Source organism: Diadema antillarum, unplaced genomic scaffold (assembly GCF_040938485.1).
Source record: "Diadema antillarum isolate AM-2024a unplaced genomic scaffold, OU_Dant_1.0 seq00000725_RagTag, whole genome shotgun sequence".
Classification (NCBI taxonomy): Eukaryota; Metazoa; Echinodermata; class Echinoidea; order Diadematoida; family Diadematidae; genus Diadema; species Diadema antillarum.
The window spans coordinates 118,030-141,242 of NW_027271628.1; the positions used below are offsets into that span (position 1 = coordinate 118,030).

At 38.3% G+C, this 23,213-nt stretch overlaps 1 protein-coding gene and 2 non-coding genes across 3 annotated transcripts in view; 1 reads left to right on the forward strand and 2 right to left on the reverse strand.

Moving 5' to 3' along the window:
• Positions 1-4,152: 4,152 nt before the first annotated feature.
• On the reverse strand, positions 4,153-4,225 carry Trnav-aac (transfer RNA valine (anticodon AAC)). The gene has a single exon. It is a non-coding gene; the product is annotated as a tRNA-Val (tRNA).
• A 3,151-nt stretch (positions 4,226-7,376) lies between these two features.
• On the reverse strand, positions 7,377-7,449 carry Trnav-cac (transfer RNA valine (anticodon CAC)). The gene has a single exon. It is a non-coding gene; the product is annotated as a tRNA-Val (tRNA).
• A 155-nt stretch (positions 7,450-7,604) lies between these two features.
• Positions 7,605-23,213, forward strand: part of LOC139738145 (chromodomain-helicase-DNA-binding protein 1-like) — a 58,445-nt gene continuing 42,836 nt past the window's right edge. The window contains exons 1-9 of the mRNA XM_071648807.1: positions 7,605-7,651; positions 8,522-8,640; positions 10,592-11,060; positions 16,366-16,446; positions 19,070-19,158; positions 20,578-20,696; positions 21,623-21,764; positions 22,237-22,367; positions 22,942-23,167. Of these exons, the coding sequence (XP_071504908.1) occupies positions 8,603-8,640; positions 10,592-11,060; positions 16,366-16,446; positions 19,070-19,158; positions 20,578-20,696; positions 21,623-21,764; positions 22,237-22,367; positions 22,942-23,167 (1,295 nt within the window). The 5' untranslated portion in view covers positions 7,605-7,651; positions 8,522-8,602. The remainder of the gene's footprint in view (positions 7,652-8,521; positions 8,641-10,591; positions 11,061-16,365; positions 16,447-19,069; positions 19,159-20,577; positions 20,697-21,622; positions 21,765-22,236; positions 22,368-22,941; positions 23,168-23,213) is intronic.

Sequence of the window (23,213 nt, forward strand, 5' to 3'; positions counted from 1 at the left end):
CTATTATGATTTCTTATGTATGTATGTTACCCACTTATATGCCCATGCACTCAGCGATGTTGTGCAATATCAGCAGTATACTGTCCCTATAGGAAAGTCCTCGCGATTACAAGACATAATGGAGGTTCCAAATGTGAGAATTACAACCAAAGAACGTAAAAGATCCCTCTTTTTACATTCATTAATTCATCGCAAAAATCTATAGGGTGCATAATGACGTATAAAAGAAAGTGGTCTGCCCGAAGTACATGTATACACGCAACTATCAGACCACAGTAATTGAAGACCAAGCAGCTCAATCCAGCTAGTGCTACTAAGAATAATAAGCTATCCAGTCGTCTTGTCAGATGAAAAAAAATAAAAATGAAAGCAAGCAAACAAACGAAATAGAACAAAACAAAACAAAACAAAACAAACGCAAAAAACTACTTAATGATACGCAAATGCGATGATGTGATTGATAGTAAATTACCAAATTATGCCTTTAAATGCCATCATTTCTCGAATCTTACATTGTTTTGTTTTGTTTTTACAAAACTTAAACTTCCCATTTTATAGTCACTCTATACAACTACAAGTTAAATAACATAAGTCATTCGCAATAGATTAAATATTAGCTTCCAGAGTGTAGGCCTACTATACATATTTCATCTTCTTATCAACTTCCTTGCATATATTATCTAAATCATATTCATTCTTTGTTGTGTCATAACCGATCATTTCGATTAATCTAAAATCGAGGTTTATATGATAAATAAGAACACGCCACAGAACATTACATATATTTTGTTCTCTATTTTAAATCCTCAAAATATATATATACATATAAATGATATATATATATATATATATATATATATATATATATATATATATGTAATATTACACACACACATTTGAAATAATCATGAAATGTAGAAAATGACTTTTGGTTGGTTGGTTTGGTTTATTTCTGCATTTTCTTGAACATTTTTTATTAACAGAAGACAGGACATGAGGATTCACCTCATTGTTGTAAACGTATATGCACAATTCAATGGGTATATAAACTGTAACATAAATATTAAAAAAAATGGATATATAAACTGTATCGTGCAGGATTTATAGGAAATCGAAAGTTTTTAACAGAACAAGGGCAGAGAGAGAGGAAAGTAAGGGGCGTTGACGATTCGTTATACAAACACATTATTTAATTGTGCACTTCCCGTATCCTATACGTACAGCACAATGAATGAAAAGTCCCCTTTCTACAGTCATGTAAGTTAATTTGTTTTTGATCTCGCTTTACAAGCTGCAAAACACTTTTCTGGTGGTTTCACTTTGACAAGAACTTTGATATAGATCACGTGTTGCACTGAATAATCACTGATAATAAGCAAACGTCAACCTTCAGAATGTTATGATGGTGCAATGTCCCCGGCTTTAGAGACCAGGGATGGATTTCAGCTTCCAGCCAATCAGTACACAAGCCTTGCATTGCATGCTGAGGATTAGCATTGTCTATGCATTTATTCAATGCCAGTATTTTCATGTATCAGTACATGTGTACAGTCAAACCTGTCTATAGCGGCCACCCAAGGGAGATGAAAAAGTGACTGTTAAAGACAGATTGCCGCTATAGACAGAGTCTTTAACATGACTTTTAATCGGGGGGGGGGGGGGGGGGGGGGGGGGTAAGTGCCGTATATGGGAGGTGGCCGCTATAGACAGGTGGTCGCTAAGACAGGTTTGACTGCATTATTGCATTTTCAGCATTGCAATGAACGTTTTGATTTTTCGTCAATGTTTTCATTGTCGTACCATCAACCACATTTTCAATATCAGTACATGTATATCATTATCACTAGTTTAATCATCATTTTCGTACAATGATTGTTTACTGTATCGTCAAGTCTGATATTAATGAGATATGAAACATATATAACGTCATGTAAACACGTGCTATGAGATTTGACTTTTTTTAGTGAGTCGTGTATTATGATTTTCATTTATGACCAATAGAAAATTATTGAAAACAATGGAAATTCTAGAGGTACAATGAGTAAACAGAAAGTTATTACTATTGTTTCCTCCAAAGTACGCGTTCTTGATAACTTTGAAAAGGGCAGGCAAATTACCGATTTGAAATGTCTTTGATAATGAGATTGAGGTATCCCAAACATTTTTTGAGTCATCACCAGACGGGGAGAATAGCCAACACGTTTATCAAGGTATACAGGACTTGCGGTCAGAACGTAATGAAAATAGTTGACTACACAACACCTTTCAGGAAGCAGAAAACATACTGCAAATCTTTAGGTATTCAAGGGTGACATTTCAAAGTCAGGAAATGCTTGAATTTCCCACTTTTCCGAAGGTAACAAAAATAATATATTTTTTTCTTAAATAAAATTTTGGCCACTGAAAGAGCTCGGACGCGAGATCAATGGGAACTCACATGGTGGCGCTCTTCAGGTTCGAAGTGAACTCATGATAAGTAGGCCTATACGGGTGGACCATCTTCGGAGTATGATTATCGAGTACAGCCAGTAATAAACATCACTGTAAAATAGTAGTATGAGCAGTAGATTTTCAAGAGGACCTAAACAAAATTGATGACTGGGCGAAAAAATGGATGATGGTTTTGAACACAGATAAGTGTAAGGTTTTGACAATATCCAGGAAAAGAACAGGACTATAGTATCAAACAGGCTACTCAGTTGACGAGAGCCTCGCAACCACATTCCTATCAGGTACCATACTCGAGAACTGAATCGCATCGCCATTCGTTCTTTCCAAGAACTGTAAGGAACTGGAATTCCCTGTCGTCAGAAATTGTTTCAGCGCCATCTGTGGGATCATTCCGAAACCGACTAACGGTTGATCACAGTGGCTAGTTATTTTCTTCAAATTTTCTATGTGCTTGTAAATATCTGTAAATAAACTATATTATAATGTAAATAGTACAGTCTGCAAGTCAATCTTCAACCTATTGAAGGAGGCAGACTTAATCAGAAGAAGAAGAAGAAGAAGAAGAAGAAGAAGAAGAAGAAGAAGAAGAAGAAAAAGCAAAGTTCTATGAAATTCTCATTTTATTTTCCTTATCGTTGTAAGCATGTGGCATCATACAATGCAGTATAGTTTTCTCATCCAACAGTGACTGAGCAGATACTTAAAAAATTCATAATTTTTGAAAGGATTGTCTGATTTTACCCAAACTTCCACTGATGTGTTCTACTAATATTGTTGCCTTCACTCAATCCACATGTATGTGAAGGTGGACTTGTCCTTTGAAATTAAACCTGAAATTTTATTGTCCCCGAACAAGATAAATATGTGGTGACATAAGATAAAAGCAAAGAAACAATCCATTTTGAATCTGAGTTTCTTTCCCGATCGGGCCACCAAAAGATAAATCTGGTGGCCCGACACTAATGTTTAGTGGTCCTGGACCACTGGGTCACCGCTATTGTCGAACCCTGCATTCTGTATTTCATTTTATTATGCTCTCTATGCCCTAGTGGGCGGGAAATGCCAACTCGTCAATCCAATAACTTATTTATGAACAGATTTTTCTTTTATATACAGTAGTTTAGTATTTATTGGTCAGAGACAAATTACATTTACAGCAAATAATAAGAATTAACAGACTTGTGATTGGTAAGAAACTTAATAGCCCCCAAATCATCAAAACATCACATATATTAACATGCATGACATAATCATCATATGGCCACATAATGAATAAAAACATTTTGATACTTAATACCACATCATAACCACTAATTCTAAGTATAGGGACCTAAAATCTATAAAACATAAATCCCAAGTCTGAAATACGAAAGAGGTAACGATGCCAAGGTCCTCACGGCTACAAGAAAAACCTTCAAGTGCAAAGTGCACACTTTTCATAAAGATCTATAAGGTTTTTTTTTTTTTTGTATGTGCAGGCCTATGGGTCTTTCAAAATGCTGGACATACTCGAAATCATTACATGAACATCCCTATCTTCATGACAAACTTCTCTCTTGTTAGGATAGAAAATAAACTGAAGAGATGATGTTGCTGATTAAAAAAGAAATAAAATTGCATAAGAAAAATAAAGTTCCGCCATTTCAAACAAATAACAAAAGAAACGAAAAAAACAAAAACAAAAACAAAAACAAAACACAATGTTTTCGCCCGGGATCGAACCGGGGACCTTGAGTGTGTTAGACTCACGTGATAACCACTACACTACGAAAACAACTTGCCAGTGCGGAGGCACCAATATAATATATTTTCTTTATCCAAGGCTGCTCATTCTGCTAGTCTTGAATTGATACGTTGAACTATTATAATTGTTCATTGTATTGCGGCAAGGGTAAATAACAAAAAAAAAAAAAAAAAAAATGCCAGAAATCATTCATCAGCAACATTTTCGGCACTCATTTAGGAACATTATGGAACATTATAAAGATTTATTGCATTGACATTGAGAAGAGAAGGCACATATAATTATTTGTGTCTGAAATTCTAACTCTACCGATCGTGCGCACAACAAAAGACAGAGCCGAAGATGGCTTAGTCTGGTTTCCAGACCCTATGTCAACTGTGCTACTTTTGCAAAATGCGCCCGTCCGAGGCAACGAAGTCGCTGCCTTTGCATAGAAGAAATAAAAAAGAGAAAGAAAATGCAAATGAACTAAAATGTAAGGCTGTGGATAAGAAAAATTTTGGTACAAGGTTCATAGTGACCAGCAACTACTTTCTCCGCGGTCAGGTTCCAATACCAAACTAGAAAATTTCTTTGTGTAGGGACTTAATAGTTTTTTCCTGTGTAGATTGATATTCTAATTACTATCGTGATGTGGGTTGGGCTAAAGTTATTTGATAACTCCTTTTTGCACTTAAAATGGAACGGATATTATACGTTTAACAGAAATTTGTGCATTTAATAGTATTCGGTTTCAGACACAGGGTTTGGTGCACCCTTCCGCCATGGGACGGGTTGTGCGTCCACCCATGATCGTGATTGCCGACATTGTACAGCGCCCCCTTACCTTTTCTGGAGATCGGGTGCGTCCAAAAAGCGTCGCAAAGGGGTCGAAATTTGTTTTAAGTAACAACTGCTCCATTTCCGTGACAAATTTGCTCTAAGCCAATCAGATGTAAGGATTTCAGTAGCTTATAACAACTATCACAACTTGTTACTGATCACAAGTTTTTTATGAAACGAGGCCCAGGTTTTAGACATAGGCCCTGCGATGTCGTCGATATTTTCCCTGGGAAAAAAAAAAGAGGGGTCTATCGCTAAAACTGATTTTCAACGTTCAGGGAAGTAAAATTTAGAAGAATACACTCATAATTATAAAGATCTGTAATTCAACATTGCATCGGGGTCTGGGAATCCGAAATGTTGCGGATTTGAACAGTTCAGGAGATTCTAGAATCAATGAATCCCAGATAGGGGCCAATATCTATAGCTGTATTACGTGTGAATATTGAGGGAATGTAGCAAAATCGGTCATAGATGACATCAGCGAAGTCCGAGGGAAATCAAACAATCTATTCGAAAGTTAGGATTTTTTTTCAGTTTTGGTGCAGTCATCACTGGCTGAGAAGACTACGTATGCTTACACTCTATGACGTCATGCATGGACAACAATATAAAGAAAATTCAACATATTTTACATATAAAATGTATTGACCTATCCTGTTTTAGAAAGCAGGGGGAATTATAATTAGGCGTACCGTATGATGTCAGTTTATAATACAACAAGTTGGGAATATGAGTTAAGGGAATTCCAAGATGTGGCATATGTTTTTAGTGTTTTCTTCTTATCGTACATTCGTGACGTCACAAACTCTGGTATAGCATTCTCACCCAGCCATAGCTACACCAAAACTTTGTATTGTCCGACTTTTCTCGAACTTCATTTCCCTTTAACTCTAGACTTCTGTTCAACTGAATTCCTAGTTGTTGTTGTTTTTCAGGAAATTATCATTCCATCTTCTCATAGCATTTATTCAAAATGCCATTATCGTTGGTAGTGACCGCTAAACTTTGCACCATAACGAAACACGAGAAAGACATACAAGGGGTGCAATTCTCATGTGACGTAATACAGTAAGCAGGGGCGGATCCAGGAATTCTGTAAAGGGGGGGGGGGCGTGACTAATATTTCTAGTGCCACTTCCGGGTTTCATTTCATTGTTTTTCTTTTTATTTCTTTTGTTTTTTACGAAAATTAAAGGGGGGCGTGCGCCGGTTGCGCCCCCCTCTGGATCCGCCACTGGTAAGCCACCGTAGGGTCCAGGAGGTGTATAATTATAGGACGCGGAAAATTAGCTTTGTCTGAGAATGCCCACGCCACCCCCCCCCCCCGCTATAGATCATAAAGTTTAACAACAACAACAACAAAGTCTATCATGATGGGCCCATGTCATATCGACAATATTTCATGAAAGTCCCATGGTAAGGTTATACCTGGAATAATCATTATTTTCTGTATTATACTCTTCTGTGTAGTGAGTAACTCATGAAAATAGGTTCTATCAATGAACACGAATAATCAAGACATCATACGAATTAATGTTCTTGGTAATTGAAAGTTACTTCGAAATTAATTGAACATCCACCCCCCCCCCCAAAAAAAAAACAAACAAACAAACAATCTTAACTGAAGATGAATAATGGAACGATAATGTTTTAGTTCTGTATAAGTGAGTAATGAGTATAGTATAAGGTGTCGTGCTGGCCGAGTGGATAAGAGCGCACGTTTCTGAATCGCATGAGCGTGATTTAAGGTCGTGGGTTCGAGCCCCACAAAGCCAGACACGTTTGCCCTTCAGTAAGGCAATTTATCCACATTGCTGCTCTCCACCCAGGAGTATAAATGGGTACCCGGTAGAATGAGAATGTTAATGTTGGTCGATAAGCACGTGCGCACCTGTAAAATGGCGATTGGCTGGAATGCTCCCCAGGGAGTGGAAAGTGAGCACTGTCAGTGCTGGCGAGAAATAAAAGTATCCAGACACCGGGGTAATGATAGTATGTATACGCTTCGAGCACTCTATAGAGTGGATTTAGCGCAATATAAATTCATATTATTATCATAATTATTATTATTATTATTATTATTATTATTATTATTATTATTATTATTATTATTATTATTATTGTTATTATTATTATTATTATTATTATTATCATTATCATTATTATAGGGCTTTCACAGCGCCATGTGAGTCGCCGTCATCATCAACATTATCATTTGGTTCACCACCATAACCATTTCTCACTAAAAGAACAGAAAATGGAATCAAGTCAAGAAATTTAGCGCGGAGAAAATTTGAAGAAAAAAAGAGAAAAAAAAGAAGAAGAAATAAAAACAGAAATAGAAAAAAAAAAACATTGTTTTCGCCCGGGATCGAACCGGGGACCTTGCGCGTGTGAGGCGCACGTGATAACCACTACACTACGAAAACATCCTGTCCAGCTGAGCGGATTTATAATATATATTCTGTTTAATTAACACCGTTTTCCACGGTTATGCTCTGTACTTACCATTTTGTTCATGGCGCATCTCCCATAATGCTCCACCAAACTCGTCATTGGCCGAAGGAAAAAAATACAGGGATCATGTAGCATGGCGTCGACTACATTCGAAGCTTCATTCGCGGTGAAGAGGTGAATATTTTGCTTTGCCCGCTTTTCTGATTTCACCCAATCACTGTTCTACGTTGTCTTTAATGTTTCAATACCCACTTAATATATGTGTCGATCCAAATTTAATTGATTTTAGTACCCCACATTTGTCTCTTCGTAGTGCATAATGAGCTGGTGTTTTGACCTGGCGAAGTGGGAGCCATTTTTGCTTGCGAGAGAGTTCTATCATGTTGGTTATTTGCACGTACGCGACTTGTACACCGTGCCCCTTGGACATTTCAATCAAGGCGTATCTCTGACTGTTATGTTTTACGTTATTGTATCCAAAATACACTATCTGTGCACCAGGTCTCATCCCCAGTTATGTATCAAAGGTATATTTCGTATGATGTGATTTACAAGATATCGTTCAGTGCCATATAAAATGACTTTTCATGTAAATTTAACTGGTCCAATTTGTGGCACATCAATCTCTTGTCCCAAAACTGTGTTCCATATTCTTTCATTTATATCTTCAAAATCAAGTTAATATTCTCGAAAATGTCATCAGACCATGTTAGTTTGTCTATTTTTAGACTAGTTTTGCCTAGTGTCTTGTTGTTTACATCTTGAGAATATTTTTTTATCTCCTCTATTTTTTCCATGGCACCAACCTGAGCAAAATGTGACACTGTTCTTTATGCATGGGACTGTTGTAATCTGCCCTGAAAATTGATTTATTTGACACTAGAATGCATGTTTTGCCATGATTAAGTGTCTTAGAGTGTTTTATTGTATTAATTTAGCTTTTGTATGAGATTTGTGACTAAATTTTGAGTAATTTATTGAGTTTCTACATATTTCCCCATTTATTTTTCATTGTGGTCACCATCTTTACTTTTTTCTTTACAGGCTGAAGTAATGATAACAAATTTCTGATGATTGAAAGTCTGAAAAATCTCCTAAAACAACTCAACTGTATTATATTGGAAAATGGACAGCAATTCCTCAGCAGAGGAAGACAACTCAAGGTAAATTCTAAACTTGCATGCTGTCTTTTGTCATTAGACTCTAGTCTGTTGTAGGATGCCAAACTGTGTAACACTGTATTTCATGCGATAAGTATTTCATATTGATTTTGTGAATTAGAAGTGTGTATAGAACTCTAGATTTGCATTCATGCAGAGTACAACCCATGTGAATACAAAGGAATGACCAAGGAATGATGTTTGTTGAAGCAGAGGACGAATTTTAATACTTCTGAGATATGCCAGTTTGAAAAGAACTATTCTAATATATAGCGAATACATACAATGTAAGCATTCACATAAGAACGATTGTGTTTGTCTGGACTACACTGTACAATGCCTAAGTGTCAAGATTGTATGAGATTTGTCTCGTATTTCAATCAGAAATGTCTGCATTGTGAACACTTCTAGATTACTTTTCCCTGGACAAACCAGATTGTTTGCCAGGCAGTGAACCACGTACTGCTCTTTAGATAGAATTAGAAAATAGCCTTAAACCATTAGAGTCTATAGTGATATTCATGGATGTTACTGCACTGTTTGCCAGTATTTGAAACATATGCTGTGACTAATTATTTAATAGGCAAATGTCCTAATGACAAAGTCTTTTTCTGTGCATTGTGAATGGTAATTTTGCTTCCTTGAAATTGTTTGACAAATATTAGTGGAATATTCTGCCATGCTGTATACTGAACAGTGTGTTCAGCAGTATTGCACATCTCCAATATAGTACAGTGTAAGGATGTTCTACTGAGGCACAAGTACAGCTGTATGTCACTGAAACTTCTGTTCATATTCGTCCACAAGTTGTTTTGACTGGTACATTGTATATTTTTGCTTATTGCTGAAATTGTTTATATGTCAACACTTCAATTCGATGCCTGCCCGGCATTAAGAGCCCCAAGGCTTGCAAGCTTAAAAATCACACACAAAAAATGATGATCACATCATATGAAAGAGCTTTCAAAACTCTGTCAAATGATGTCATGTGCAAAAATTGGATTTTGGAAAGAAATTTCATGCTACGGCCCTTCTGCCAGGCAGGCAAGTGTATTCAGCTTTGCAGACGACACATACAAGTCTACACTGTATTTGGGTTTGGATGGTACCACTTTCATGGTGATGCATCGATGTCTCTAGGGCTCCATATAGAAAATCTATACCCTTTCTGTAGATATTTTAATAGTTTTTTATGAGCACTACAAGATCATTTTTTTGATGCTGTCAGATTTCATACGATTTCATTGGTGACATCGTGTTACTGTATCAAAGTCATTGCTATGGCTTGTCCTGTGTGTGAATAAACTTTCACATGATTTTTTTTTCCAGTTCCAGAAGCAGAAAGTCTTTGTTTTCAGCAGCTAGCAATAACAAAAATCAAGTGTAATTTAGGGTGATTATTCAATTTATGAAGCTGACATGATTTGTACTATGTACAAGATTATGCACTATTAACTGGAATACTGTACATGTACATGTAGCTGTTAGTCCATAAGGCAGTTGCAATATGCTTGCGTGATACTAGTATGCAACTGTACTTTACACTTTGTATCATTCATATGTAACTTTCATTAATGTAACAACATTCAGATTAAGAAATATTCAAATGCTATAGCAAAAGTAATCCACACAAGCATTTCAGTATGCAATGCATTGTATGCATGATAGTAATAGAATACACTGTTGTAGGCCTTAGCTGAAGTGCAAATGTTTGAATCAAGTGTTTGATTGTTACATTTGTACTGAATAGCAATACCATTGTCCATGTAGCATTGTACAGTTAGATTTAGCTCCTGTTGTCCGATTAATCTTTTTTTAAAAATTTTATAATCATATGATGTGTTATTTCATTTCTTTCAGTCTTTTTATTCATATTGTTCCACCATTTATGTTCACTTTGCTTTATATTTTAATTGGCTGATGTATTCCAACTATTTTTTTTTTTATTGCATAGTGCTGATGAAAATGTGTCACCACAGCAAGAGAGCAGTGATGAAGTTAATCACTCTGGCTCTGCCTCAGAATCAGAGGAACATAGTGAAGTAGAAGCTGCAAGTCATTCAGAAGCTCATTCTGCATCGGGATCAGATAACAATATGGAGGAAGAGGAGGAAGAGGAAGATGCAGAAGAAGGAGATGAGGACGAAGAGCAGGAAGAACAGGAGGAGGAGGAGGAGGAAGAAGCCAATGGGGATGATGATGAGGAGGAGGAAGAGGAAGAAGAGGAGGAGGACAATGAGCAGGACGATGAAGAAGAGGAAGAGGAGGAGGCGGAGGAGGAGGAGGAAGAAGAGGAAGATGATGCTGATGGGGAAGAAGATGGGAGTAATGACGAGGAGGATGACAAAGATGAATCTGAGGAGGACCGCCCCGGAGGTGGACGCCGTCTCAGCCGCAAGGATAGCATGGAAGAAATGAAAATGGTAAGTTACTCTCAAGAAATGATTCTGATAATATGTACTGTAGTACACTTGCAGTGATGAATAATGTGTTGGTTATGTGGACTTGTGGCACATGTATTTGACTGTGTTGTCACTTTTTTTTTTTGGGGGGGGGGGGCATTGACCCCTCCCTTACCTGATGTTGGTTGTAATTTTAAGATCTGAAATCTTTGTGAAATTCTTTACAAGGTTATGCACTTGTTTGACCCTTACTTAGGACTTTTGCTCCTAAAGGTCAGATTGGCAATCTTGTTTGTTTGTTTGTTTTTGCTGTGTAATGTGTTTTTATTTCTTTTCATTTGAATACATACAAGTATTATCTATAATTCTATTTCTACTTCCTTATGTGTTAGTATTTCATTGTTTAAAACTTATAATTTGCTGACTGCATTACTTCATGTTCTGTCGCCAGTATTTTATTGTCTTAACCCGTTGAGGACGATCCTGAATACACTTGGGCAGGTGTCTGTTGAAAGTGCATGTTGTAGCTAAATCAAACCATCATCAACGTGTTAAAGGACAAGTTCACCTTCATAGACATGTGGGTTGAGTGAATGCAGCAATATCAGTAGAACACATCAGTGAGAGTTTGAGCAAATTCAGACAATCCGTTAAAAAGTTATGAATTTTTGAAGTTTCTGCTCAGTCACGGCTGGATGAAAAGACTACTATAGCTTGTGATGTCACATGAGTACAACGATATAAAGAAAGAATAAAGAAAATTCAACATATTTCCATTTTTCTCGCATAACAAAAGAACACTCGACTTCTCTCTTTCAGGAGGCAGGGGGAATAATATTACCCTTAACATACTTCAGTAGCAAGTCGAAGAAATGTGCACATTATTCAAAAAGTAAAGTTTTGTGAAATTCTCTTTTTATTTTCTTTATATAGTTGTACGCATGTGACATCGTACACTGTAGTAGTCTTCTCTTCCAGCGGTGACTGAGCAGATACTTAAAATATTTGGTTTTTTTGAACGGATTGTCCAATTTTCCTCAAACTTTCACTGATGTGTTCTACTAATATTGCTGCGTTCTCTCAATCCTTATGTATATGAAGGTGGACTTGTCCTTTAACAGATGTGCAGTTTGTGTTCTACTAGCAGCTGAAATCCATGCAGTTGTACATTGTACGTAATAATTGACAGGGTATTGAAAGAGCACATACATTGTAATATAGCTCCTCTTGGAGGCAGGGAAATCATCTGTCTTGAAAGATATCCGTAACAAGGCAAGAAAATTTGTTCAACATTCATGCGGTGTTTTCATACATTCTGTCCTTCAACTACTATGGTAGTTCTGGAGCATATTCATGTACAGGGAAGCATGTGGAATCAACTAAAACTCACTCTACAAATTCAGAACTTTGTTATGAATTGTGTGATTTCTATCAAACATTCTGACTGTTCCACTACTATTCCTGCATTTGGTGACTGGGCAAGTATGGATATTTTAGAAGTCTTCCTTTTCAAAGGTTAATTTTCCAAGGGCAGTGGTTAAAACCAGTGAAGTTCATGGAAATGAAATGAGCCATATATCTCCAGGGGCAGAATAATGTAATTATGTATGAAGGCAGAAGCAGTCAATCAGAAGCCGCATTTACACTTACTAACATCGCGATTTTTAAAATCGCGATATTTTGGTCCACCGTTTACACTTGCGCAAAAGCATGCGAAGTTTGAGCTTCACACGAAACATCGCGATTTTTTGGTCGGTAGTGCGCATGCGTAATTTACCTCTTTTCAACACGGCAGCTGAGTGGAAGCGCGCGCTATTCTGTTCGTTTTCACTGCAGTGCAGTATACAGTATACACGTATTTTGATCACAGCCAGCTGGTTGGAATGTTGAGCAGGGCTTTTTATCAGTACAATGCACACATAAATTTGTGCTTCTCGCGACTGTTTACTTACGGTAAAACTATAGAGCTTGCTATATTAGATCACATACGTAGTAGGTGTGTAAAACTTCATCTACAGCAGCATGCAGGAGGATCATGAAATTTTGCCGATATGACGAAAGTGAGAAGTAGGACTTGGAAGTTAGGACTGGTATTTTATCAGGCGACAGCAAGAACTCACACTTGTTACGTACTCCTGTATTCCACAAACAATGTATATCGAGAGCAGTACGGGCACTCCCACAATCTGAATCAACGCATTTTCTGGGAGAACATAATTTTGTTAACTCGTCATGGGGTGATGATACGTGGTTGGAGAACTTCAAGTTTGCTATGTAGTAGTTTTCACGTACTAGTTTCATCAGGGAGAGGGAGGTGAGAGACCACGAGCCGATCGAGGATCGGCCGTTTAGACCTGTACACAGCTGTCTATACCGTGTGTGTAGTACTCTGGCCAGTGACCGACGTACTCTCTACACGTTCCAAAGAGGGGAGCGCGCGTAAACTCCCGGTGCAATCCGATACCGAAAGTCACGTGATGAAAAATCGCGATATTTCTGCGGCTTGGGTTTACACTCGCTAACTTCGCCTCAAACTTCGCGAAGTTTCAAAAAATCGCACTCCGGTTGGCGATTTTTCTGGCGATGTTTCGAGGGCGTTTGGGTGTAGTTGCTTAGCAACTTACACCCAAATGTCGCGATTTTAGAAAAATCGCGATTTTTCCAAGCAAGTGTAAACGGGCCTAGAGTCGACTGCTCGCCTGCAGTCAAATTGGCTCTAGTTCTGTCTCCACCCTGCATTGTGCAGGAGGTATTTTTGGATTTTCCATCTCTACCACATCTTGTTACTGTGATGTGAGAAAACAGCTTCATCAATTTCTTAGTACAGTACCTGGCCCAGGAATGCTATATGAGTTGTGGATGTGCTGATAAGAATTGGGGCAAAAGCCACGGAGGTCAAAGGTCACTAAACTTTTGCTGCAAATGGTGTTTTCCAGCTGTGATTTGTATAGGAGTGTCCATTGGTAAAATGATTTGGTACAGACAGATAGCCATGTTAATAGATAAGTATTTGATTGAAAGGACAGTGACCGGGAGTATATGGTCAAAGGTCATTGTACATTGTACTTTGGGAATTGTAGTCATTTCCAGTCACTACTTTAACCATGATTGCCTAGTGATGTTATAAATTTGTAGAATTAAACTGACAATTATCTGCATGATCGTAAAAAGCTCAAGGTCAAACATAGATGTACTATGGTTTCGAATGTTATTCTTGAGCCATATTAACTTCAGTTAAGAATTTCCAATGGTAATATTTTAATGTTAAGAAGGATAGAATTCAACTGACTATTTGAAATACAAGATGAAAGATCAAAGATTAGTGCTGAAGGTCACAACAACTTACCTAAATGAGTTATCATCTGGCTACAAATTTCATTAGTAAGATCATTGATACTGATCGTTAGTGTTAATGTTAATGAGCAGAAATAATGTTGGAAGTATTTCCTAGTGCAGGGAGGATTGGTAAAGGTCAGTTCCGGGTCCATGGGTTAGTTCATGGAGCTCCATCAAAATGTAAATGAAGGGCCGTGTTCGTATGGCAGATATAGTGATTAGTGTTAGTACCCATTTTTGTCTTGTCAGCATACATGTTATGTAGCAGAAGCGAGACAATACATGTACATTGTACAGTACAAATTACAATTCGTACATTGTACATGTGTACGTATTACATGTGTACATGTACAGTGTAGGCTTCACTATTCCATTGCAGTGTTGGCTGCATCATCACTTATTTGGTGTACTGTACTCGCAATAACTTTCCACAGTTTTGAGCTATTGTATGACCACCAAACTCACACCACAGGTACATAACCTAAAAATGCTGGTCAGGTTTCAATATGGATGAAGTCCAATAAGTTCAAAGGTCAAAAGGTCAATGAAATTTCCCTGATATGCACTGTAACCTCCACAGTGTTGTGGTTACTGGTGTGCTCTCAATAACTTCACACAGCTTTGAGCTATAATCACGAAACTCACACCACATCACCTAAAGATGTTGGTCAGGTTTGAATATTGATGATGTCCAATAAAGTGAAAGGTCAAATGGTCAATGAATTTTATGTGATGAGCACTGAATTCATAGTATTGTGGTGTAGAATACATGTATGTACTCAATGACTTTCAAGAGCATTTTGATGAAGCTAAGACCAAATTTATGCCACAGGTACATCACTTAAAGATGTTGCAAAAGTGTAAATATTGGTCAAGTCCAACAAGGTCAAAGGTCAAAGATCAATGAACTTTCCGTGATACACACTACTCTTATTATTGTAGGCCTACATACATGTACTGGAGTGTACTCTTGATAACTCTCCACAGCTCTGACAGCTATGAACATGAAATTCACACCACAGGTACATTGATCTAAAGAAGTCAGTCTAATTTGAATATTGGTGAAGTTGGACAAGGTCAAAGGTCAACAGTTGATGAACTTTCCATAGTAAGCACTGTACTCACAGTATTGTGATGTACTCAACTGTCAACAACTTTGAGCTTGGACCATAGAACTCACACCACAGGTACATTACCTATGGATGCCGGTCATCTTTGATTATGGGTGAAGTCTTACAAGGTCAAAAGGTCAATGAACTTTCCTTGATAAGCACTATACTCACAATTGGCGTATACTCTCAGTAACTGCCCAGAGCTGTGAGCTAGTATGACCACGAACTCTCACCACAGGTATTATCTGAAAATGCCTCTGAGATTATGTTCAGATATTGTTGAAGTCTTGTAAGGTCAAAGGTCAATAAACGTAAACTCTCTACTACAGTCTTGGGGTGTACTCTTAACACCCTCCACAGCTTTGAGCTTTGACCATGAAATGTGTACACATACATTTGATACTACAGTGAAGCTCATGTAGTAACTTCATGAGCCTTTGATGACCTTTGCTCTGCATTTGTATTTGACATTAAACTATTTTTCAGCTTCTTCAGAGCTTTATGCCATTCCCGTGCTTGGAAATTGTTACTGATCCTTATACAATTTGCAATTTACACATGAGATATTGCTTGGTGTTTGCCCTTGTTTCTCTTCATTAATGCTTAACATACAAAGAGAACTTTGCATTTTTTGTTGTATTTTTTTCCCCATAAACGGGTGACTGCTTTTAGTGTATTTTGCCCCTACATTGTACATTGTCACATTCTAGCATGTAAAGTTTCTGAAAATTTTAATCATTATAGCCATTTTTTTAATGCACATGTATGTATGTTAGCATACACAAAAGAAATCATGGAAGAACCAGACCACGCAGATGTCTTTATCATCACTGTAAATATTACACAGGTATCAATTTTCTGTATTTTCCAATAAACAGATGTGGGAAGAATTTCCTGATATCTATGGTGTGCGACGTTCAGCCAGGTCTAGGAAAGAGGTTGAAAGATTCCAAGTCAAGGTAATCTAATTTTTTACCTACACAATAAACTGAATGTATGCATTTGTATGTTATTTCATTTTTAGCCCGGTTATTCATTGTATTATCAGACTTAGCTGATTGTTGCACTCAAAATATGACCAATTTGTTTAGTACTGTTTTCTATGTACACCAACACACCTTTCCACGGGAGTGCTTTTTACATCTCAGAATCTTCTGCACGTGGGAGGACATAGCAATGTTTATGGTTTGCTGTCACGATTACAGTAAGTACTGTACGTGTTGTATACACCGAATATTTTGCAAGGTTTTTATTTTCTCGCATTTCGTGAATTGGGTGAGTTCGCGAGTTTAAAATCACACGAAAAATATTCACTCTGATTCTGACATGAATGTGACGTGTACGCATGCATTTTTTAATTCTGTACTGTATCGCGAATTTAACCACTCACGAAATTGTCGGAGAGTCCCGATATCATCATTTTTGCATACAAGTAATGTATCCAAGCACAATTTACGTGGATTGTAATGCATAGTGTGGGTGGTTCTGGGCTTCTAGCTGCAATATGTGACCCTGCATCACAAAACCAACAAAAAGGCGCCAGACATGGATTTTTAGTTAAGTCAGATCCTGAAAGAGCAGACTCTAAGCTTTAAAATGATGTATAGCTCACTTGAAAAGGACTCTCCTAACCTATCTTAATATTGGAAAGAGAGCACACACTCTGGAAAAGTGTGAACAGAGAAAAGAGGCTTTGAAGTACAGCATCTATTCAAACGCTTAATCCTTACCAAACCGCGCTAGCTGTGCGATGAATGGGACAAAAAACAGGACGTAAACCACCGGAGCAACAACAATGGAGAGATTATCAGATTAGGCTGAAATTAAATATGCTCTGTTAACACGTTCTGTCCATGATTAATGCCAACTTTCAAAGTAGTAGCGTTATCTCTTCAAAAGTTAATCGACATGAAAGTGAAGAATGTGCAAAGTGTTATCAAAAAATGGAAAGGGACCTCTAAGACACACCTGATCTCACTACTCTACAAAAAAAAAAATGGTTGTAGAAAATTCTCCATATCGCATATAGCTATAAAAGAACCAACTAATTTAGTCGGCGTATTTTGGAGCGATTTGCAGTCAACCCCACTTCCAGTTGCAGCTATCGCTCCGCACGCTATTATGCATGCATGCACGCTGCGTGCAGTGGCGCGGCTAGCGTCCCACACACTTATTCATCGTGTACAATTTTGCCATAGGCTTCTTGTGTGGAGAACTTACACAAATCTGTATATGTGGGACTGTAATAGAGATCGTCGTGTGCGATGAAAAGATCGTACACATGGGTCAATTTTCAACTACTGTATTTTATCTAAGTCAAAATAGTAAAATATGAAGTGAAAACATTCATATTAGGGATTTCAACATCTCTGAATTCTGTGAAGGGGTATAGTTTCAGTAATGTCGGCCTCATAAATGATCTGAAGAATAGATGAACACGGCGCATTCAGTGCAGCAGTTGTACACTGTAACTGTGTACTCAGCACTAGCAGCAGTGCAATGGGCCTCTAGTTCGCCGGGGGCAGCGGGGCAGGTGTAGGGAGCAATAGTTCTTGAATCTTTCGCGATCATCCATGATTAATAGCTTTTAGAAAGACACTCGCTGAAAAGGTAAAATTTGCGTGACCGATGTTGAGCAGATGCTACCGATGCCAGTGAAACTGTGCGTTGGCGTGCAGTGCATTGCGGTGCAGTGCATTGCGTACGTAACACGTTGGCGATAACCGGAAGTTAAGCTGACTGCATAAAAGCCAGGATGTTGATTGCGCAATGCATTCTGGGACGATATTTTACTATTATATGCAATATGGAGAATTGCTGAAAATGTACTTTCCCATTCTTTCTATGATCCCAAACTTAAGAGTAATGTACACATTTGTAGAAGAAGGGTAGCTCTTTCAGAAAATATAAAAAACCCAATACTGACTTGGTTGAACCATATCACCTTTTTTGAGTCCTCGCGTAAAATCAAGGGGTGCGACTTTTTGTTCGTTTTGTGATGCACGGTCACATATGATAGTGAGTGAGATGTGTCTTGGTGTTCCAGTCACTCTCTGCATTTATCCTCTTAAATGATAAAAAAGTGAGTTATGGCAGGTATAACTTTCAGCACAGCAGAATTAGTCACCAACAGTCCTTCTGCCATACTTCTTCTTTTCTGGGGAAAAGGACACTGAAAAGACTGTGAAATCATATGAAGTGAGGTTGTTTCATATCCACTGCGATTCAAGATCACTTGCATATTTCTGTTTAGATTGAAGCATTTGTTCAAGAATCTCTAGATAGCCATTTGGCATGCTTTTCTATAATCAGGGCTTCTAGAAAAAGTGTAATTTGAGACTTTAGTGTTGCAAAACCACCGAGCATAGTTTTCATCATGCACTTGTCCAGTCAGTGTTCATTGCATGACATGAGCACATGCTTGAATATTTGAGGAAGTCCTTTTCAAAAGTTGATGAAGGACCTACTATTCTGGTTTGTGGTTTGCCAAGTAATGGTCTAGACACATCACGCCATAGTGAAGACTTGAACAAGGGGGGGAAAAAATAGTTGCGAGTGAAAGTGATTTTGATTGTTTGGCAGCAACCGGAGGAGGAGGAAGATGAAACACCTATCAAGAGAAGGAGGAGTGCAAGTACATCCAGCAGAGGCAAGGGCAGACCAAGAAAGAGGTACAGTGAGGTCTTATGTTTGACCTTTGCCCCCCCTCCCCCTCCCCCCATGGATACCAGAGGTGTAAACACTACACATTTGTAACCTGCAAATCATCGGCAGAGAATGATAAGGGTGTTCAGTTGCCACTAAAGCCATAATGTTCGAGGCAACTTAACGCCCTTATCATTCTCAACCTATGAAATGTAGTATGAATTTGGGATACTTTTTGTCTGTCTGTCTGTATATCCCAAATCTTGTTAACCTTATATTAGAATACAAACGTTCTGGCATGCCAGGAACATTATATTTAAATTAAACGTGACTCATGTATGCCACATGTGATGTCAATGCACAGATCAGAATTTCTTGCAAAGTCTTGCAATGGTCGATGTTCAGGGGTCATTGTACTTTTACTAAGAGTGTCTAGTGGTAATGATATGTTGTTAGAGGAATAATTGTGTGTTTGTATGAAGTAATGCGGGTGAAAGGTAAAAAAGATCGAGGTGAATGCACTTTAAAATTTTGGCTTGAAATGTCACTTTCACTTCAGCACAGCAGCTAGGAAATTCCAGTGATAATGTAATTAGGTGCCATGGATAAAAATATTGGGGAAACAATTTCATTGTATGAAGAGGATCAGATTTCAATTGTTAGTGGTCAAAGTCAAACAACTTGATTTCTAATTGAATGAATAGCTATATGTATAGCAAAATATTAGAGAGTGAATAAGAAGGCACTGGCATTCCAGTTGGTTGTTTGCTGCATTCAAATTGTTATAACCATTTCCCTACCACTATTACGTTAACAGGGTATGATGCCATCCTGGGGCTATGAAACTGAAATTGTATTGTTTTGTGTGTTTTTTCCTATGTCTATGAGTTGTGGTAGTTGTTGTTGTTGTTTTTTCAAAGTGATAAGAGTGTTTATTTTTCTCTGTCGGGGGGGGGGGGTATTTGTATTTTTAAGGGATTGATAGAGTACTGCATTTGAGGTGAGAATTTAGCCTTTAACTTCTTGCGAGATACTTAGCAACAATTTCATGAAATGTTGAAAAGGATACAATTGTAAGAGGAATTCAAACATAATTTGATGAAAATCGGTTTTGAAGTGGCTGAGATATTCTAAAACGAAGTAAAACAAAGCGGTCTTACTAAAAGATGGGTCCTACCTTTTATTAGGATTGCTTTGTTTTGGATATCTCTGCCATTTCAAAACCAATTTTCACCAAATAAAATTTGAATTCCTCTTAGAATTAGATGCTCTTTCATATTTCGTAAGAGGTTTCTCATTATCTCAACAACAACAAAATCATCAAGAAACGTTTGAAGCCTCAAGCCCATCTCAACCGAAACTGTATCATCCCTTTAATATCCTACTGACTGTGTTAACCAAAGCAACATCTATACTTTGCCATTGTCCCTTTCTCTTGAAACCAGTACCACATCCAGAGCAAGCAGGCTGAGTGAAACGTCCGAGGAGAACGACAGTGAAGAGTCCGATTTTGAGCCCACCACCAAGAAGGTCGCAAGAAAAAAGAAGCCTGCCAAGAAAACAGGTGAATATTGAATTCAGTATGAATTGAGTCTCATCGGGCTGAGCATTGTTGTGGAAATTTTATAGTTGTTCTCTTGCATAATTAGTGAACATTGTTTGTCGGAGATGAGTACATTTCCAGGGAAAGATTGATATTTCTTAGGCACTGGGCACCAAAGTCACAAGAGCATTGATGACTTGTATACAAAATGAGACAAATACTGAAGAAGTTCTATCCACCTGAGGTACAATGTATGCATGTACATTGATTTTAGTTTGGCTGTGTTCACATGTAATTAACTCTCGGAATCTATGAACTAGCTGTCTGACTCACAATACTGAATCAATGAACAAAGTCTTACCTCCTTTTTAATCTTCACACTGCTATACATGCTTTTTCGTCAAGGCAATAATTTTCAAATAATGCACATTACACATTGCATTACTAAGAATTTTCTATCCAATAGTAACTTTGGAACAGTCAGAGAGTTGAGAAGTTACAGAGGGTGGATACTTTTACAAACACCTATCTGAGTAATGTGCTGTATTTGCTATGAAATGGTGTCGGGGATTTAAATTCCGCTGCATCCATTTTTGCAAGATTCCCAGGACGGCACAGTGTCCAAGCTAACTAAATCACATGCATAGACATTGCAATATGCAATGCAGCTTAGCGCAGAAGAGCAGTTGTCGATACCAGTCATCAATGTGCTTATGTCCAATGAAAAATAAATTTGTGCCTTCACACAGAATAATAGACTGGTCATGTGACCGCTCACAGCACATCATTCGAGTAGGATCCTTATGACCATGTTATAAATTCTATTAATTGCTTATTGCTGAAAAGAGCCAGGGGCAATATAAACCTAATCAAGCAGAGATAGAGATGATGTTGCCACAATGTGATATTTCAAAATGTATTCCTCTTGTGTGTGGGTCCACCGACAGCCAAGCAAAATTCCATGAGCAAGAAGGGTGGCCGAAGTGGCAGCGGGAAACGCAAGCAAAGGAGTCTCTCTAGTGAGGATGAGACTGATAGTGATGACATTAAGAGATCGGCGTCAACTCGTAAAGCGACGGCTGGCATCAGGTGGGCTGAGCTTGATGCTTCAGGCTGTAATGCTTAACTTGAAATAAGGAAGTCGTTCAAAGGTTGGGTCAGCATTTCCAACTCTGAGCTTCATACCTGTCTATTTGCATGGGTGCAGTTTGATAATCTCTCCTTCAATGTGCACACCCAATGAATTTGTTGCATTTTTACAGATGTAAACTTACTCAAGAGATGAGGTCAAGCTAAATGTTTTCACTTTGGTCTTTGTATCACAATTAATGTTATATGATTTGGAGATGCTCACATGAAAATGGTCCAGGATAAAGAATCCTGTGATGGGTTTGAAACTACTTGTATATTACCAGAACTGTGTCTCTCAGAGTGTGATTCTTCCATGTAATTAGAAATAGGGTTTGCTAATGTTCGATGAGGAAATAGGTCTTGGCATCCTTACATGTTTTATGTATAGTTTTAAAGAATTCCTATCATATCCAAATGCTTGCCATCACAGCTACAAAGAAGACAGCGACCAGGCCACGGACTCTGACGAAATCATCGAGGCGGGCCCCGGTCAGGAAATGGTGGACGACAACAGCGAGATGATCGAGAAGGTCCTCTGCCAGAAGCTGGGCCGAGTCGGCAGTAAGTTTGCGTGCATGTATACGTAGCAAGCTCATGAGAATAGTCCTTGAGTGTATATGTATTGGGGTTGGTGTTGCACAGTGGTGGGTAGTGTCAAGGTACACTATGTATTCTTCGGTGTGAGTGAGGTCCTGAAAAACAAGTTTTGATAAACATGTTTTTTTTTTTTTTTTTACGGCACTCAGGAGAGTGGCATTGTAGCATGTCAAAAACTTATCTTGAGCCTGTCAGCTGTAACTACACACAGGGCATGAGAAAGTGGGGGTACATTCAGTGGTTGTAAACCGTCAATTTAAAATGTGATGCAACAGTAGCATCCTGAATGTGCGCACGTATTGAAGTTAACAACATTAACGTGTGCACAGCAGTGGAAGTGGATATGTAAGAGTTGAAAGTTACAATTGAGTGCAAGTGTTTGAATGGTTGATGATAGTAAAGAGCTGTAACAGGATACTTATATTCTGTATAACAGCTGCAGTTGCAAATTTCACCCTCTCCACCCCACCCCTTGTTTTGGATCCCCTCTGTAAACTCATCTCTACACCTTGTACCTCTCTCTCACTCGTGCCGCCAGAGACGGGAGGCTTCACGACCGTGTACGCCATCGAGCAGGACGGGGACCCCAACGCCGACGTGGACCCCGAGACTGAGGAGACAGAGAAGCACTACCTGATCAAGTGGAAGTCGTGGGCGCACATCCACAACACATGGGAATCGGAGGCGGGCCTGAGGCAGCAGAAGGTCCGGGGGATGAAGAAGCTGGAGAACTTCATCCAGAGGGAGGACGAGATTGAGCAGTGGTGAGATGGCGTGGTTCCAGGCATTTCGCTTTATGCCTTTCGTGTA